This window comes from Nelumbo lutea, chromosome 1 (genome assembly GCF_056320005.1).
Source record: "Nelumbo lutea isolate HS-2025 chromosome 1, American lotus-T2T, whole genome shotgun sequence".
Lineage (NCBI taxonomy): Eukaryota > Viridiplantae > Streptophyta > Magnoliopsida > Proteales > Nelumbonaceae > Nelumbo > Nelumbo lutea.
In genome coordinates this window covers 156,878,138-156,896,787 of record NC_142684.1, presented here as the reverse complement: position 1 = coordinate 156,896,787, position 18,650 = coordinate 156,878,138, and the positions used below count along the sequence as shown (strand labels likewise).

General features: G+C 38.0%; 1 protein-coding gene across 1 annotated transcript in view; it reads left to right on the top strand.

Moving 5' to 3' along the window:
• Positions 1-7,140: 7,140 nt before the first annotated feature.
• LOC148878602 (myosin-6-like) overlaps positions 7,141-18,650 on the top strand; it is a 46,315-nt gene continuing 34,805 nt past the window's right edge. Inside the window, exons 1-13 of the mRNA XM_088957125.1 lie at positions 7,141-7,676; positions 9,488-9,607; positions 10,029-10,172; positions 10,291-10,436; positions 10,529-10,685; positions 10,817-10,875; positions 11,007-11,166; positions 12,470-12,619; positions 12,718-12,854; positions 12,978-13,124; positions 13,259-13,360; positions 15,758-15,815; positions 15,992-16,093. Of these exons, the coding sequence (XP_088813251.1) occupies positions 7,674-7,676; positions 9,488-9,607; positions 10,029-10,172; positions 10,291-10,436; positions 10,529-10,685; positions 10,817-10,875; positions 11,007-11,166; positions 12,470-12,619; positions 12,718-12,854; positions 12,978-13,124; positions 13,259-13,360; positions 15,758-15,815; positions 15,992-16,093 (1,485 nt within the window). The 5' untranslated portion in view covers positions 7,141-7,673. The remainder of the gene's footprint in view (positions 7,677-9,487; positions 9,608-10,028; positions 10,173-10,290; positions 10,437-10,528; positions 10,686-10,816; positions 10,876-11,006; positions 11,167-12,469; positions 12,620-12,717; positions 12,855-12,977; positions 13,125-13,258; positions 13,361-15,757; positions 15,816-15,991; positions 16,094-18,650) is intronic.

The following is an 18,650-nucleotide window of genomic DNA, read 5'->3' as shown; positions in this document are numbered from 1 at the left end:
AAAATAAGCATTTATTTCAGGCTTTTTTCCCAAATACCAATAAGTGCTTAATGGCCCAAGTAATCACTTATTTTGAAACACTCCCAAACATATCCTTATAAGGGTTCTTACATTGTTTGAGCCACCTTCTTCTTGTTTTGCCTATAACTTTCAGTCATCTTTGATACTACTGTCTGACCAAATCAAGGAAAATGGTTTTGCTTTAAAGTATGGTTTCGAAGTTGAAACGGAACTTGACATGAGGAATCCTCTTTCGAAGTTGATTTTGTTTTCATTTTGTATAATGGAAATGACCCCTGCCATTCCATTTCTACCATTTGGATGTATGGATGCAAATTGCATTCGATTGTCCAATTTTATATTTAAGATCCAAATTAATTGAATTACTTTTGGATTGTTCAAATATGATTTTGGTTGAATCTTTTATATTTGGATTGTTCATTTATAAAATTTTGAATGGGCTCGAGCTCATCCCACGTGAAAGTTTATCCAAGCCCTAGAATCTGACTTCATCATAGGGCTGCAAATAAATTCGATAAGATCTGCTCCGAATTCAAATTTGATCCAATAAGAACCAGATTTAGATACTTCCCTTGATCCTAATAAACCGGATCGGATTAGAAAAATTGATTCATTTAAGTTAATGATCAAATTCAGATATACCCCGTTTCCATTTGATCTGTTAATTGTAAAATATTATATATTATATAAATAATATATATTATGTCATCTAATTTATTATTACAATTTTAATCAAATTAGATATCCAATAAAATATTTGAATTAGAATTAGAATCATGCTCTTAAAAATCCAACAAATTTTCGTCGGATTCAGATCCAGATCGAATATACCTTTTACACGACCCGATCGTTTACAACCTACTTTACCAATACCCAATTGTGCACAATTTATCAACACTGATCCTTGTATTATACCAACTGGGGTCGAGTATTTGTGGTTATTAGGTGCTCATTTCTACATTTACCATTAGCAATGAACATGGTGTGGGGTCCTGGTTTATGATGATGTATAGTGGACGGTTTCTCTAAAGAATGATTGATGGTGGATGGTAATGAGTAAAAGACTTGAAGACATGGCTACTCGCTAGCTATGGCTGTCAAATGCTAATAGGTTGGGGTATGGATCTGGTCTGGGCAGATCCAATCCCAACTCGATAAGAATGACTTTTGCCGAATTCGGGCACATGTCTCAAGGTTTATAGATGGTAGACCCATGAATAAACCTGTTATTAATCAGGTATGACCCGATTTTAGTTAACATGTCCGTAGCCCCAGTAATTTGACCGCAAATTTATTAATTATCTTTCTGTTTTATTAAATGCTGTGTTTGGTTTGAAAGAAAAGATAGTGAAAGTGTATCTATAAATTGGACTGTCCGGTCCGAGTCCGGTCCATCAGTATAGCATGTGGCTCGTGCCATGGTATGGCCCTAGGGTATGGGCCATGTCAGGTTTGGGTTTTCAGGCCTACGGGCTGGTACGACAAAATACGATAAGGCGGGGCTGTTTTAGCACGGGCTGGTGGCCTGGTGCGATACAACCCACATATATATTATATATATATATATATATATATATATATGTATATATATATATATATATATAATTATATAATGATATATAATATACATATTATAGTAATATATATAATTTTTATTTTCAAATTTTTGTAAAATTTTAATTATATTTTATTATTTCATATATAAATAATTATATACATCAAATTTCATATAAAATAAAATTTTAATTTTTTTTTCAATTTTTTTATCTATTTTATTTATTTATTTTAAATTTTATCATTATTTTTTAAATATACCCCCTCATAGCCTGGCCCGTCTGAAGGCAAGCACGACACAGCATGCCAAAGCACGGATAACCCAAAAAAAAATAGATAGGAAAACACATACAAGTTTTATACCGATTTCCCCAGCTTTCCCTTTGTTTACCTACCTTTTCTTTCAAACTAAACACAGCTATTATTTAGATAATTGGTTCAGTCTTGGACTCTTGCTCAGGTCTGAACGGTAAACTATCCCGTGCTATTATAATTGTGATTCGAAATGCGGATTTAGGACAAAGTTGAAAATGATATTGCAATGTATTTTTGAGATAGTATTAAGTACATATCATATGATATGCATCATATAGAAAATCCATGGGACCTGCACCTTTCACCGTGAGGCCATGAATTTATTACTGGTGTGAAAAATTATCATTGGTTTCATAGCCTCTTGAACAGTCATCAAATTCAGCCAATTCGAATTCCTTTTCTAATATAGATATAAACATCTTAGGGGTAAAAATGGGCCGGCCTGGGCCTGGACAGGGTTTTACAAGGTAGTTTGAGCATTTTTAGCTACTTAGGGCGGCTTGCCCCTGCACCTGGAGCTTGATGTGTGGGTCAGGATTTGGCCAATTGCCCATTTAAGTTAATAAAACTTGAAACTTAGACCCTGTTGGTTCACATGAATAAGGGTCTGGAATCGGAATTGGAATGGGCTATTCTGATCCTAAATGTTTAGTTGGTCGGAATCGGAATCCCATTCCCATTCCTGTTGAAATGGCATTCCTCTATTTGAGGGAATGGCCATTCTATGTCCCACACTTGGGAACGAAATCTCATTCCTGCTGATTCCAATTCCTATTATCATTTCTATATGAATCAAACAGACTATGAGAATAGACCATTCTAATTCCGATTCCGAAAAAATTTAGTTCCAATTCTGATTACAACTGTGAATCAAACGGGTTCCTAAAATTTAAATTTAAATCTATATTTAATCATACAAATATAAATAGAGCAAATGAAATGAAATTAGAAATGGCCATTCCTAGGTATACCTAGTTATGGACCATACCTTCATATTGCATTCGGATTTCCTCTCAAAATTGTTTCCTTCTTCAAAGTGGCCTCTATAGAAATACTGCGATGGTAAAACCGATTAGCTTATAAATTTGTCAAGGAAAGCCAACCAACGAGTTAGATACAAAGTCTCCTTGCCTTATCAAATAACCTGTCGTCATCTTAGAAAAGATATAGTATAACTTTCTTTTATATTTGGACTACTTAATTATCATAATGACTGCCTCCTAGTCAAAAAGGGGAGACGGCTTAGACCTTGGCTCCATTTGCGGCTGCTTTGGGTCAATTGCTTTCAAGAAGCATTATCAGAAATTGGGTCAATTTTGGCTATCATGGGCCCTGTTTGGGAGGTTTTCAGTTCTGATGGAGTTGTATTCACTAAAAAGTCGATTTATGAGCTGAATTGAAGCGTATTCTGGCTTTTCGGGTATTTTTTTTTTACCAAATATAAATTATGAATTTTGTGTAAAACCCACCTAGCAAAGCCAGATGCCTTGCATGGAAGCCCTCCCAAACGGGCACTTGATTCTTTATCCAGCATTGCTTATAAGCCTTTCCGGTGTGAAACCAGAAGCCAGAGTAAAAATCTCTTTCAAAGGAACACGCAATCACAGTAGGGATATTGAACGCTGAATAGAAAGAGATGGGCTATGATCTTCAACTTGAACACATGGAAAATTTATTTGGCTGGAAAGATTAACCATTAGGATCTTCCAGTCCCACCCACAAACCTTTCTCACATTTTTACCTACAAAAATTACTGTCATGTATTGGGAACATTTTTCATAAGGTTATGTCTAGTTGCAATTAGATCCGGCAAAAAATTGACCCAACTTGCAAACGCAATCCAATCCAATCATTCCAAAAAAAATAAGAGTTAAGGTCTTATATTTAGCTACATGAATGTGAGAGATGACCTGACCTGACCCTGAAAAAAATGGTTGGGTTGGATCACGGGGTACCCCATCAACCCGATTTGTCAGGTCCAATTGAGACTATTTATGTATTGTTAGAAGTTTCCACTCTTTAATATTTACTTTTTAGTCTTTACACTATCATTTACCTTTGAATTGTTGAATGTTTTAAATTATTTTTAAAATTTTAAGACTAATTCTTTTAATTTTAACATTTTTCTTTTTTGATTTTCATTTTTTAGCTTGTCTTGTTTGTAGTACAAATAAAGTAAATTAAATAAAACCCAAAACAAAATTAAACGAGAATTTACATTTTTTCATTTGCACTTCCATGTATTTTTACTAGTGCAAGTAAAATTACTGTAACTTAGCACAACCTAAATGACAGGGGAGAGTTCACATTTGCGTCCCATGGAGTGTCGCCCGACAAGCCCATCTCAGCGTGCACTGGAGACATCTCGCGTAGTTGTCAGCGGGAGATGTTCACAATACTCAGGAATTGGAATGTGCCGTGGGGCGCCAATGTGATCTCGACAACAGATATTCTCCATGCATGCCAGTAATTATCTGTGGGAACAATTTGTGGGCAGCTAGATGTAATCATTTTGAACGGGATAATTTGCATGAGGTGTTGGATGTTTCATGTTTTAGGGTGTTCCGGTTTCAGTTTGTCCTATTTGACGCCTAATAACTTATAACTAAAGTCCTATTACGATCAAGTTTTTCATTGTAAAGCCATGTCTCAACTTCTCAACTTAGCATCTGATGTTGTAAGTGGGCAATTAACTACCATATTCACATGGTGTGCTGGGTTTGAGGTTGGTTTTACAATGAAATCTGAAACTAATGTGTGAAAATACTGTTCATTCAAGTGGTGTATAGATAAATGAATAATCATGGTCACACAATCCCACCTTGTATGGGTACCTGTCCCATTTTTTGACCCCCATGAAATGAGTGCCTGAGATTTCTCCATCACTGCAACTACTAGGACCCAAAACTTACCCCTTCACGGACAATTCATAATGCGGGAAAGATATGGTATGAAAAGAGTTTTGATCAATTAAAACTCATTCATGAATTTTGATAAATAACATCGGATTCAAACCCTAAACTTCATAATGGCATTTTCCAGTAATGGTATTACTTTGGTTTGTATATTAATTTTTTTCTTCAGTATATCTTGGGGCAAAGCTAAGCTATTGGGGTCATGGGTGGTTCTATATGTTTAGAGGAAACAAATTGGTTGGGCTAATACTCCTCCCCTTGGATCAATCCAATTTATTTTGATTGATTGGATTTTTAGGTTGGGCTCTTGGAATGACTTACTATTGACTTTATTTATTTTGTTGGGTCAGATTAGGCAATACCACAATCTTAACCCAACCCTAATTTCCTAATTTTCAACCCTAATTTGAAGGGAAACTTCAAATCCAACTATTTGGATTGGATTTGAGATGAAATGGACAATACTTCCCATGAATGCGATATAGAAAATTTTGCCTTAGTCCCATTCTCCATTATCCCTTGAGAAAATTCCTGGCTCCACGTACGAATGCATGTGCATCCAATTGGAATGTAAACTATATCCATATTCGATTCCTGCACGGAATTCGGAAAAGCACACATTTGCAGCCCTACCAGGATTTAGTTCACTTTGCTTAGATACCAACAAATTCATTGGAAAAGGGCATTAATCATAATCGTAGGTATCTGGGTCTAGAGGGAGGCCAGGAATTACAGTCAGATACCATGGGCTTACCTCATGGGCCGGCGGGAGTCTTGTTTTGAACTTGTTTATCAAACGTGAGGAGCGGCCGAATTATCCCCCCAGGGCCCAGGGCCCAGGCCCCAGCGTTGTCCCACTTTGTTCGACACAAAGCGACGTACTTTTTCGACTGCTATCATTAGGCCTCCAAGTCGGGTTGTTTCAAACTCTCAATGTCATTGGGCCCAGTTTAGAGTTCGGGCTCATTCAAAATTTAACTATTTCCCAGCCCGACCCACCCAAATTGCTTCTTCATTTGCAGTTCCGGAATACCTGAACCAATCAATCCCGGCCGTTCAGAAAATCAGGCGTGGCCTTTAATGACTGTTGGATAATAATTGCCTGCGTGGATTTTATGTGTATACGGTATACCATGCCGTACTGGATTCTTTCGAAGACGTTAAATTAAATTACGTTCGTTAATCATACAAGTTCACTCGATGTTATGTTTCATTTTCTATCCGTAGAAGTTAGAACAAAAGGCCAAAAGGGAACCCGACGGTCTGGATCAATGTTCTCGCCTGTGCCTGGACCTGGAGGGAGAGCTTTTTGTCCATCATCTTGTTAGAACAGTTGGATCAGGATCTATATGAAAGGTGCGAATCAGACGGTTTTAACATGCCTAAACATTAACAACCATACCTTTCCTTCTATCTAAAATTTATCCAAATTCCAATTATGTCCTTTGTCAACGCGGGAATCAGCTCCGCGTCTAGCGGAACCCCGGAACCCTAAATCCTAACTCTAGTTGATTCGGTTGAGTTAGGTGGTGAACCTCGAGCCGTCCCTGTCTGTCCCACAGCTGCCCTTTTCTCGATCCAACGGCTAGAATTGCACCGCAAATAAAGCATAAAACACTACCCGTTGATTATATGCTATCGTTCGCGACACGTCCTCTTATGCGCCGAGACAAAGTTGTCAAAAACGCGCAAGAACATGCTCACAAGTATTTTCCCGACAACGGAAGAAAGTGTCCGGACGGTGCGGATTGGACAATTATGTGGGGCCCGTTTTTTCGATGATATACGGAAGGAAGATCTTAACCGTCAAGCTGTTGACACGATTGATGAATCCCACTCACTGTACAGTTCGCTCCAGGCTGTGTCGCGTACGATACGATGGGACCCGAGGAACGGGAGTTAATTACAGTTTCTCAATTTTCCGAAACTACCCGTGCTTACGGCGGAGAATTTCGATAATGCCCTAGGTTTTCACGTGCTGCTAACCTACTGCGCTGTACACAGATTCGATTCACTCTACAATGATAAGGTGTTGTGCATTCATTCTACAGCACGGAATTTTCATATCTGGTCCCACGTGCTCGACAGGATGGCGTCATGATTATGATTTATTGGACATACCGGAGGAAATCTGAATCACAAAGGGTTGGTGTTGGTGCATTGTAACGAGAGGATGGATGTACAGAGATTCCAAGAATCCCGGTTATATGATATCGGTTCCCCTTAATTAAACAAGTAGGGTACTTAAGACGACGAGTTTGTATGAAAGAGTAGGGGTAGTTTCGGAAGTTCGTAATTAATGTTGATTTTAACGTTAAGACAAGAGGGAGAAAGAAGGGGAACTGGTGTGAAAAGGAAGAGTAGAGGAGTGACGTTGCAAGGTTTCTTTTTCTTCACACAGGCTCTGCCGGTATTCGGCGATCGAGCTTGGTGAAGGGTTACGCGGCTGCGATCGATTCTAGCTGTGAGGCCTCTGCAACGAAGACGTTAGACGGCGACGATAACAGCAGTTCACACGTGACCGCATCACCCTCTGCCGCCGCTTGCCTTTTTCTGGCTGTTGGTTTTATTGTTATTTATGGTTACTGTTAGATTCTTTGGAGAAGAGAAGTTTTATTGACAGGTTTGGTGGTGTTAAGAGAGCAAAGGTAGAATCTTCGGCATTGGGTTTGGATAGGAGTAGACGGAGGAGGGAAGAATCAGGGAAGAGAAGAGGGCGAAGAGGGTAAAGATCGAATCTTCTAGGCTCTTTTATTGGTGGGCTGGTGAAGAAATTGATGAATTTGGGGAATTGCATGATCGGCGGTAGAAGGTGTGGTTGTGGATCCAGAAGCAGCTGAGGTTCCGATCTGGTCGAGCTCTGTTGAAATGGTATGGGCCTGCAATTTTGTTCTGGAATTTTGTGGATTTCGTTTGGTTTGTTCTTTCCAAGCCTTCAGTTTCGATTGGTTGTTTTGTATTTGCCTTGTTTTTGGGTAATTTGATGATAATTTAGTGGATTTGTATTTTTGTGCTACTCTAATCCATATCTGAGTTAACTATGAAGAGAGTAGGTGGGAAGATATTCGGAGGAGCTTCAAGACTTAACTTTTAATGAACAGAAGTGGAGATTTTCAGTTCAATTTTCTAATCAAACTCAAATACTAGTGGACTGCTATTTATAGATATTTTTAACTGGTCCTACTACTGGGAGGCAGAAAGATTCAACCCGTCATTTATCGTGTTTATGGAAGCTGTTAAGAACTAGCTTGATAACAGGCATGATCTTTGTGGTCTGAAATTTGGCAACAATGGCTTTACTCAGATAAAAAGTTTCAATGGCCGTGGGATAAAATGTGGAAACTGGAATGTCAGAAATTTATTTATTTGTTTTTGCTTTCTGCTGCTTATTACATAATTTATCCGAAAATTTGCCAGCCATTATCAGTTCATCGTGTTCTATGGTTTGTTTTATTGTTTTCCATCATATGGTTTTGGATCCCAGTTACTGGACTATGGCCATAATGAATAGCTAAGACAACTTTTTAAGTGTGAGGGGTTGCACTTGCCCTGGTTCTCTTCTCCCCCTATATCACCTTGTATTGCTCATTTCAGATGGGTGCACACATTCTGTTAGTTCCTGTTCTCCGTGCCCAAATATGGCCATATGGTCCCACCATTCTCTTTAGATCAAATGGCTTGTCTGGTCAACCACATTGGATATCAAATTGTCTGGTAGAGCTCTAATCACAATATTAAAACTACAAAGAAACTGCATGTATCATATCCTCCTGGTAGGTCCAGTGAGTTTGCACCATCTCACAAAAATTCAGTAAAAATTTGCTATGTATGTGTCTAGTTCATCTCTACAGGGTTTATGGTCAGTCTCTTTCTGCTCTATGTAATAAAGTGAACGAGTTACTTTGATATTGTGACCTGGATTCAAAATCCATTTTTTACTTCTTTGCTTGCTTGCAAGGGGAACAAGGACCAAACTAACCACTCTGGAACTTCATACATGCTAAATGACATCAAGTGGTGCGATTAGGGACAGAGTTGACAGACGGACTTGAACTAGCTAGCTTTCTGGCATTTGATAATAAGAATCCTAGTTAGCACTCTGATTGTATTGTTGAGTTATTCATTCTTTACGTAAGAAATTCATTTTTCAAGATATTTGTTGAACTTGCTACTTTTTGTTGTACATAACTGGTGTGTGGTAACTAATATTTTGCACTGGATGTACTAACTACCAGGCTAACCTAATGCAATAACAAACTTTAGTAGGTCTTTGTCAATGGTGAGAAGCTCAGAATGTCCTGAACTTGGGGGCCTTTTGATAACAGTTAAATGTAGCCAAACTTAATGACTTATTGCTTTGTCTTTTAGTAGATGGTCATGTAATAAGATACTTTAATGGCTTATCCTCTAAGAGACAAGGCAAGAAGCCATTCAGTTGAGCTACTTCATCTATTATCAAAGGACTCATGAACAATAAAAAGTGAACTTAGGTGGTGATACTAGGAAGCAATAGATTGTTACATCATATGATTTCTAATGTTGCATTTGTTTCCACAGTATTGGTTGCATTGCTATTTGGACAGCTACTGTTTTAATATAGTTGTATACATCTCTCTCTCTTTTTCATCTTATATAAAAATCTTATCTTAATTGCTGATTAGCTAACACTGTTGGCTCTGCAGGCTGCTTTTGTGGTTGGGTCCCCTGTTTGGGTGGTGGATCCAGAGGTAGCTTGGATAGATGGGGAGGTTGTGCAGGTAAATGGTGAAGAAATTACAGTCATCTGTACATCAGGGAAAACGGTAAGTGCTCTTGCTAGGGTTATGGTGCTTTTGTTTGGAAATTGAGGATTTCAACTTTTCTGAGTTAAGTGTTTACTCCAATCAAGTTGTTTCTTTTGATGAATAACAATCAGAAATGGTTTTTCTGTTGATATAAGGTGTGAAGTTGTTTAGGTATCTGATTCTAGTTCTTCCCTTGTAACTGTCCTATTCATTGGTATTAGTTTCTTATCTGCTTTGAATTCGGTTGTTTTCTAAGGGCAGATATTTTTTCTAGCAACCTTGTTTCTTTGCCTTCACTTTTTCAAGTCATAAGAATTTAGCTTTGAGATTCCACCTTCTATGCTAATTGTCTTTAAGTGGATTTTTTACTCCCTTACTTGTTCTTTGCTACTTTCTTATTCCCATGGGTTTGTGGAAAATTGGCATCTCTATGTTGCAGGTTGTTGTTAAAGCATCCAATGTTTATGCCAAAGATGCTGAAGCACCGCCATGTGGTGTGGATGATATGACAAAACTAGCTTATTTGCATGAACCAGGAGTCCTGCATAATTTGAGAACTAGATATGACATCAATGAAATTTATGTAAGCACCAGAGAATAAGATCCTTGCATTTTCCTAGAGAATATTGCTACTCCAATTGACCCTTTTGCTTGTTTTTAATACACTGAAACTAACCCAACCCACAAAATGTTTCTTCCAGACTTACACAGGAAATATATTGATTGCTGTGAATCCTTTTAGAAGACTACCTCATTTGTATGATAATCATATGATGGAGCAATATAAAGGGGCAGCCTTTGGTGAGCTGAGTCCACATCCTTTTGCTATTGCTGATGCTTCTTACAGGTAATTAATTGAACTTTGGGTTTAGTCTCATTTATGTTAATCACTTGAGATTTCTCATTTGTATACAAAAATTGTAATTTCTGTTGAAAAAGACTGATGATGAATGAGGGGATAAGTCAATCGATTCTTGTAAGTGGAGAAAGTGGAGCAGGTAAAACCGAAAGCACAAAAATGCTTATGCGTTATCTTGCATATATTGGAGGAAGAGCTGCAGCCGAGGGGCGGACAGTGGAACAGCAAGTACTAGAGGTAAAGGAATTTTATAATTTAGTCAAACAAAATTGTTCAATAGTTGATTTTGACATCATGCCAATATTGAGTATTGAGCTCAAACCAATTCTAGATATTTCTGTTTATTCTATCTTCTGTTTGTTTGGCAGTCAAATCCTGTTCTAGAAGCATTTGGTAATGCAAAGACTGTCAGAAATAATAATTCAAGGTGTGGGGAATTCTTGCTATAAGTGATTGATACAATTCAAGAAATTTAAACTGTATACACTTTTTGTTTTCTTTTTTTTTTTTTTAACTGGTTTGAAGCCTATGCTAAACTGTGAAATTTGGACCTTGAAGTCGTTTTGGTAAGTTTGTGGAGATCCAGTTTGATCAGCGGGGAAGAATTTCAGGAGCTGCCATCAGAACCTACTTGCTAGAGCGATCTCGTGTTTGTCAAGTGTCTGATCCTGAGAGAAATTACCACTGCTTCTACATGCTTTGTGCTGCACCACCAGAGGTAATGGACCATGATCTTTTCTTTAGAATATATAAACACATGTATATGCATGCTACACAAAAACTAGGGCCATATCTTCAAACTTCCATAAAGGATTATTGCTTATTTGGTTACTTGGTCATTTCTGTTATTAGGTGCTTGAATATGCGTTATATCATAAGCGTCTTATTAGTAAAGTTTAATCCACTTTTAGAATTAAATTATGTGAATTGTTGTTATTCATTTATGGATTGGGAGGGGACATGGTTAAATCTGAGTAATAATGTTCAGGTGGTTTTTGTTATGTGCCTTAGGATAACTCACCCCTGTTAGAGGGAAGGACTCCAGACACATATACACCCCACAACAGCATCCCATACTACCGATGTGGGACCAATGGGTCATAACAGTTGTGCTGTCTCGTTATTACCTTTTACACCATAAGGGCCTTGGAGAGGAAAAAATGGGGCCTATAGAAAAAGTATTGCTTATTCAGTTGCTTGCTTGTTTCTGTTCAAGGTGTTTGAATATGCATTATATTTTGAGCACCTTATAGTAAATCTTAATCCACTTTAGAATGACTTAATCTGATTTCTTTTTTCATTGTGCATTGTATCATGTATGGCTTGGGAGGGGACAGGTTAAATCTGACTAATAGTGCCTTGAAGAAAGGCAGAAATGGGGCCAGCAGGACTCAGAATACATGTTAGTTTCTTGGCTCTAGCTAGTCAAATTGACTGAACAGGACTCAATTTTTAGGCTGCATTTTTCTGTTCTAGGATTTAAAACCTTGTCTGAAATTTGAACTTAAGGTTTTTCAAAATCAAATCGGAAATCAACGATTAATTTGGGTTCATTTGGCACAATTTTCTGAGCCACACTTTTAGAGAACAAAGTTCTCCCATAGGGAGCTGAATTAGGTGCTGTCTGGAACAGCCAAAGTGGCTGAACTAAATGACTTACACTTTGTCCTTTAGTGAAAAAGTTATATAGGAGGTTGTGAACTCCTTAATGGCCGAGAAACTATTTTTCAGGGTGGAAAAATCACTTCATGTGCAGGCAACTTTTATCAATGCCATTGGCATGCTTCTTACTGGCATATGAGGTTAGCTGCTATAAGAAACTAAATTCCATATACCTGAGAAAAAGGTTCAGTGCCATCCATGCTTGCTGAACTGCTTAGGTGGGTGGCTGGGTGTGTGTGTGTGGGGGGGGGTGTTCATATTTAATTTATAAGGTAATTTATTGCTCTCTCAATAGTTCAGTTGTTTCTATAAAATCCTATATATCTTTTTGTATGCTCATCTTTTTCATCCATTGTTAGGATGTTGGGAGGCTTAAATTGGGAAACCCTAGGACATTCCATTATCTGAATCAATCAAATTGTTATGAGCTGGATGGAGTAGATGATTCAAAGGAATATATTGCAACTAGAAGGGCAATGGATATTGTTGGAATCGGTAATGATGAGCAGGTAATTTTACTAGGGAGTTGTCTTTTTGAGAGAATTTGAGCTTTCAAAAGTACCATTTTATAATGAATTTGTCTTCCCTTTCCCTTATTATTTTACAGGATGCAATCTTCCGAGTTGTGGCTGCAATTCTTCATTTAGGGAACATTGAGTTTGTGAAAGGGAAGGAAATGGATTCATCTGAGCCAAAAGATGAAAAATCTCGCTTCCATCTTAGAACTGCTTCTGAACTTTTTATGTAAGTGACAACTATTCTGAATTCCTTAAATGGATATACTTTGTTGGTTATTTTATGTGCTTTGTTTGGAAATATTCAGAGAAGAAAGCAAATGCAGTTTTTAATTCCCCAAGTTTTGTTTAGGTGTGATGAGAAGGCTCTTGAAGACTCTTTATGCAAAAGAGTGATTGTAACCCGTGATGAGACTATAACAAAATGTCTTGATCCAGATTCTGCTGCTCTCAGTAGAGATGCTTTAGCCAAGATTGTGTATTCAAGACTGTTTGATTGGTAAGTTCCAATATCATTCTATAATACTTAAGGGAGAATTTAGTTGTTAATTTTTCTTCAGTTTGTACATGAACCTTAGTCAATGGCCTTTGGATTTTCAGGGTGATTTATCTGTTTGCTGTTTGTTTTCACAGGATTGTGAATAAGATAAATAGTTCAATTGGTCAGGATCCTGATTCAAAATTCTTAATTGGGGTGCTGGATATTTATGGATTCGAAAGTTTCAAGACAAACAGGTGCTTAACCGGTATGCTTTTAAATTTCATCATTTCTGTAGGCGAATTCTTGCAGTGAACTGCATGACAACCCTGTCTGCATGTGTGGTGGAAGGGCATTTATCCCATGGTTAGGGGGATTAGGACTTATATAGTGTCTATGTGAGTTGCCAGTTGATTTGATGGGTTCGTTGTGTTTTCTAATTTGTAAAAAGTATATCCAAGAATACCTATCTTAATATCAGCATTCATTTTTCTAGGTTGTTCTGCTTCTACACATGCTAGTTTGGTGGCTTGATCAAAAAATTTGTAAACCACTGTAAACCTTGCATGCACTATAAAGTAGAAATCGTATTTCTCCCTTATCATTTGAGAACCTTATTGAAGCTTTGTTAGTATTTAGAAAAAGTGTGTTGAGCTTTTTTTTTATATCATTTTCTGTTCATATGGTTCAACTTCCTACATGGAACAAGCAGTCGATATTTTAGCCTTGACACTTCTGTGTTAAGGATTGAGTCAAAATTTTGCTCGTCCTAATCTCCACAACAAGTTTACAGTTTCTGAGTTTGTGGATCTTTATATGATCATGCAATTTTTCCCCTGTTTTTTTCGGCTATCGGTATTAGATTACTTAACTATGAAGCAAGGTATGCATTTTCACTACCTATTCCTGAGTTTGTGAACCCTTATTTGGTCCCTTAAGAAATTTCTGGTGTTTGCTTCTAAACTGCTTGCATGCAAAAGCAATATTAAATTCTTTTTGGGCGCTACCCAAAATTTCATCTAGTATATGTTCTAAAACAGCATGGAAGGAAATGAATCTGGTGAAGTTGATATGGATGCTATTATGATGATCCTTGTGGAGAATGCTGATAATAAAATACATTCCTTGTGGAGAATTATTGTTATATTCAAATTTTGAACCTTTAACCCCAACTTCTATCTTGCTAACAAGCCCAAAATAATTGATTTCTTCCTACCCCTTGTTTTGCTAGAAAATCAACAAAAGAATTAACATCTCTTTTCACTCATTGTAAAGTGACCATCTCTTTTGCAGCCATCTAATCACCAACATTGAATAACCCTCAATTGAAAGCTTGTGAATATTCAAGTCCTTTGCTTTCTGTATTCCTTCCGTGACAGAGTATTTCAGCTCATAGAGCATCAGCCACCCCTATTGGATCGGAGAATAAAGCAACAATTTTTCCTTCCTCCGTTCTGAACACACCTCCAATACCAGATGGACCCGGGTTACCTTCACTGCTACCATCCAAGTTCAACTTAATGAAACCTCTTAAAGGTGGGGACTATTGTAGTCTATAAGTCACCTTAAGAAGAGCAGAATCGGCAATTTCCTTCCACTTCCTCATCATCAACTCACCTGCTGGAATGCCCTCAAACAGCTTCAAGGTCTTCACCCAATGAACCATTCTGATGGATATGGCTTCTATCTTCGCTTCCCTACTCCTTTCTTTTCCATGAGTATTCTTTGATTCTATTCTTCCCAGGGTGTCCAACAAGCTGCCGCCCTTGTGCATTGTAGAATTCTACCCCTCTTCTTTGGCCATCTAACAAAGGTAGAGGAGAATAGGCTTTGAACAGTAGGTAGGGAGTTCCATCTGCACCCAAACAAAGAGAGAACCATTCCCAAATTGAAGAAGAAAAAGGGCAAGAGATTAATAAATGATAGCAGGACTCACCACTGGCCTTGTAGAGAGGGCAACAGGAGGGTGGAGGACACCAGCTAGGTATTTTTCTTTGTAGCACCAACTTCTAGCTCCATAGTGAAACATGAAATTTATGGTCACTTTCAGGACAAACAATTTCTCATTGCCCAATTTATGGCCACCAGTTCATTTGGCACATCTGCACATGCAATTCTTAAATCACTTAATATTCAAAGTGATTAATTATTCATAGAACCCATTGGTTACTCAATGCAACTAAGCCTTGTCCCAACTGCATGGGGCCAAGAGTTATTTGTTAAAAAGTATATTGCAGAGAATTAGAAAGACAAAAGGTGGGAAATTGCTATAAACATGGGTTGTTTACACCACTTTTGGTTGTCTAATGCATTGGCACTTTGTTGACTATAATTGGAGAAACTGAGATGGGTCTGACAATAGAAACTGTAATCGAGTTGATTCTGGAAAAATAATTTTTAATTTATCTTTGTTGTTGTCTGAGTTATCATTCTTGTTAAGATGTCGATGGGCCCTCATGTAGGCTGGGCTGGTGCCTATGTAATACCTGTCACAGCGCTACTAAGTAGGACATTGGACCAGAAGGAAAATGCAGATGGGTTCTTGTTGCTTAATATAGCTGAGAATATATTAATGGTTGATACCTATGGTGGACTAGTTTGTTAGATGAAATGCCTTTTTTGAATTCCATGTATTAAATGCTTTCTTTTGGCAGCTTTGAGCAATTCTGTATCAATTTGACCAATGAGAAACTGCAGCAACATTTCAATCAGGTTTGCATATGAAAATCTTCTTCCAGTTCTTTGTCTTTCCTTGAAATTATGAAAAACATCTACCTAAAAGTCCATTGCCCATTGTTGGTCCTGGCTATTTGGGGTCTTGGTAGGGGTGGACTGAAAAATGTTCACTTATTTCCACATATTTGATTCATTCTTGTATTGATGAGCAGCATGTTTTTAAAATGGAGCAAGAAGAATATACTAAAGAAGAGATTAACTGGAGCTACATTGAGTTCATTGATAATCAAGATGTCCTTGATCTTATTGAAAAGGTTTGTATTTTCCATCTTTGGTTAAGTTCTTTAGTTTATTTTATTTGTTTTAGTTGCATCAGTTGTTTTAATAATGTGCATCTTGTATCAGCATGGCCATTACTAGCAGTTTATTAGTTCTATATATATATTTTTTGCATATTCCTGTCCGCTGATATCAGTTATTGGCCACTCAGCTTCCCTTCAAAATAGGAGGTGTGGGAGCAAACTAGTGGAACTGCACCTCATGTGCTCCCTTCTCTGTCCCTCTAATGGAAAACAATTGAGAGGAAAGAAAACCCAGTAAGTTCGGTGAGTTCTGGGTGCTATATTTATACTTGTACATGAAAAGTTTTACAAATATAGGGAACCAGAAAGATTAAGGGAATAGGGGGAACACAGGATAAGAAAGTGTGAGGGGATTGAGTTTAAAGTAAAACTGTTTAACAACTGTATATAGTTATCTTTGGATATCTAAGTCTTCTTAGAAGATGACGTGGCATGTATATCCTCTATACGCCCCTGCAAGCTGAGCTGGGCATGCCGCACAGGCAGCTTGAACCAAAGATCCAAAAACCACCGAGGTGGCAATGGTTTTATGAAGAGAGCAGCAATTTGCTTGTCTCTGGTAACATAGTGAACAGCCAATTGCTTGGAAATAATTAGATCACGAAGGAAATGGAAATCAACCTCCGCATGACGCATTTGAGCTTGGAAGACAGGGTGACATGTGAGGTAGATGGTGCCCATGTTATCACACCAGACTGTGGGAGCTTAGGAAAGAGAGCCAGCCAAGATCAGTTAATAAGGTACGCAGCCACAGTAACTCGGTAGTAACAGAAGCTAGTGCTCGGAATTCAGACTCTGTGCTGGAACGCGCCACGGTAGGTTGTTTCTTGGAGCTCTAACCAAGAAAATGATCGCAAAGAGAAATGCTATAGCCTCCAGTGGACTGCCTATCATCTGGGCAACCGGCCCAATCAGAGCCAGAGTAGGCAGTAAGATGACATCCTTTATAGGCAGAGAAGAAGAGTCCTAAAGTGATTGTATCCTTCAAATTTCGAAGGATGCACTTCACAGCTGCCCAATGCTCAGTAGATGGCAATGAAGAAATTGACAAATTTTATTCACAGCGTACGCAACATCTGGGCACGTAAGAGTAACATATTGCAAGGCACCCACCACACTTCTATATTCTGTAGCGTCAGGAAGGGGATCACTGCTAAGCTTGGACAATTTGCAAGAAGCAGCCATGGGAGAGGAAGCTGGTTTAACACCATCAAGGCCTGTACGAAGCAACAGATCAGCGATGTAATGCTGTTGAGTGAGAAGCAAGCCAGAAGAGGAACGCTGGACTTCAACTCCAAGGAAGAAGTGCAAAGGACCCAAGTCTTTCAAGGCAAATTCAGAGCCCAAACGTTGAATAATATGATCAATAAACGTGGTGGAGTTGCTGGTCACCAATATATCATCCACGTAGACTAGAATATAGGCAGTAACTGAACCATGAAGTAGAACAAAGAGAGAAGGATCCGCATGAGATGCCTTAAAACACAAGATCAGCTTGAAGAGGCTGCAAATAAGAGGCTGGTTCCTCATCAATGCTAGCTTGAAGAGCCATGGGAAGAGGATGTTTAGTTGCCAATAGAATGCGAGGACGTCTTGTACCATAGTGCAAATAATCATGGGGTCAAGGTTCAAAGTATCATTTCAGGGCGATACTTTGCTAGGGTGTATCAGCTTGTATCGGGTCATTTTTTTTGTTTTATTTATTTATTTTTCAAAACTGGTTCAGAGGGGTCGGTTTGTCCCGGCTACCCTCTGAACCAGGCCCTGACCTGATACAACCCTTGTAGGGGTGTATAGGAAGGCCTTGATACGATACATATAACGATATGTATTGGTCGAGACGTAATGATTTTTTGAACCTTGCATGGGGTGAGTGTGGGTGGGTGGTGCTGAAGATGCAGGGACAGGCACAGGTGCAGGTTCAATGGTAGTTACAGTGCAAGTTTAGGGTGGGGGGGCTGAGATGGAATATGGGAGGGGGGAACAGGTGCAACAAGTTGAGATGGAATAGAATCAACAAGATCATTGGTAAGGGAGGGAGCTGTAGCGGGCAAGGTTCAAAGCATCGGGAACGCCAAGTGTATCGGAAAAACAATTTTAAGAGACGGATCAAGATATGCCTTGGATAGGCATGCATAGCGGAGAAAAACTAAGATACACATAGATGCACTTGAAAACACTATAAATACTTTAATAAATCATAAAAATACATCAACAACACTAAATATAAGACCTCAATGAGGTGTATATACATTAAATTAATATATTTTAATGGTTTTATGAAGAAATATATTGTAATTAATTATAATTTCATTAAAAATCCTGTGCTTAACTATAATTTATAAATTATGATTCTTAAGTTTTAATGTTTTATGGGATGGGAAAAACCCAATTCTCCTATCCAACCATAAAACATGCATTGGCACAACTTCTATGTGAAAATATAATTAATAATTATTTATTATTCATTTGCAAAAATTATAAAAATAAATAAACATTATATAATATA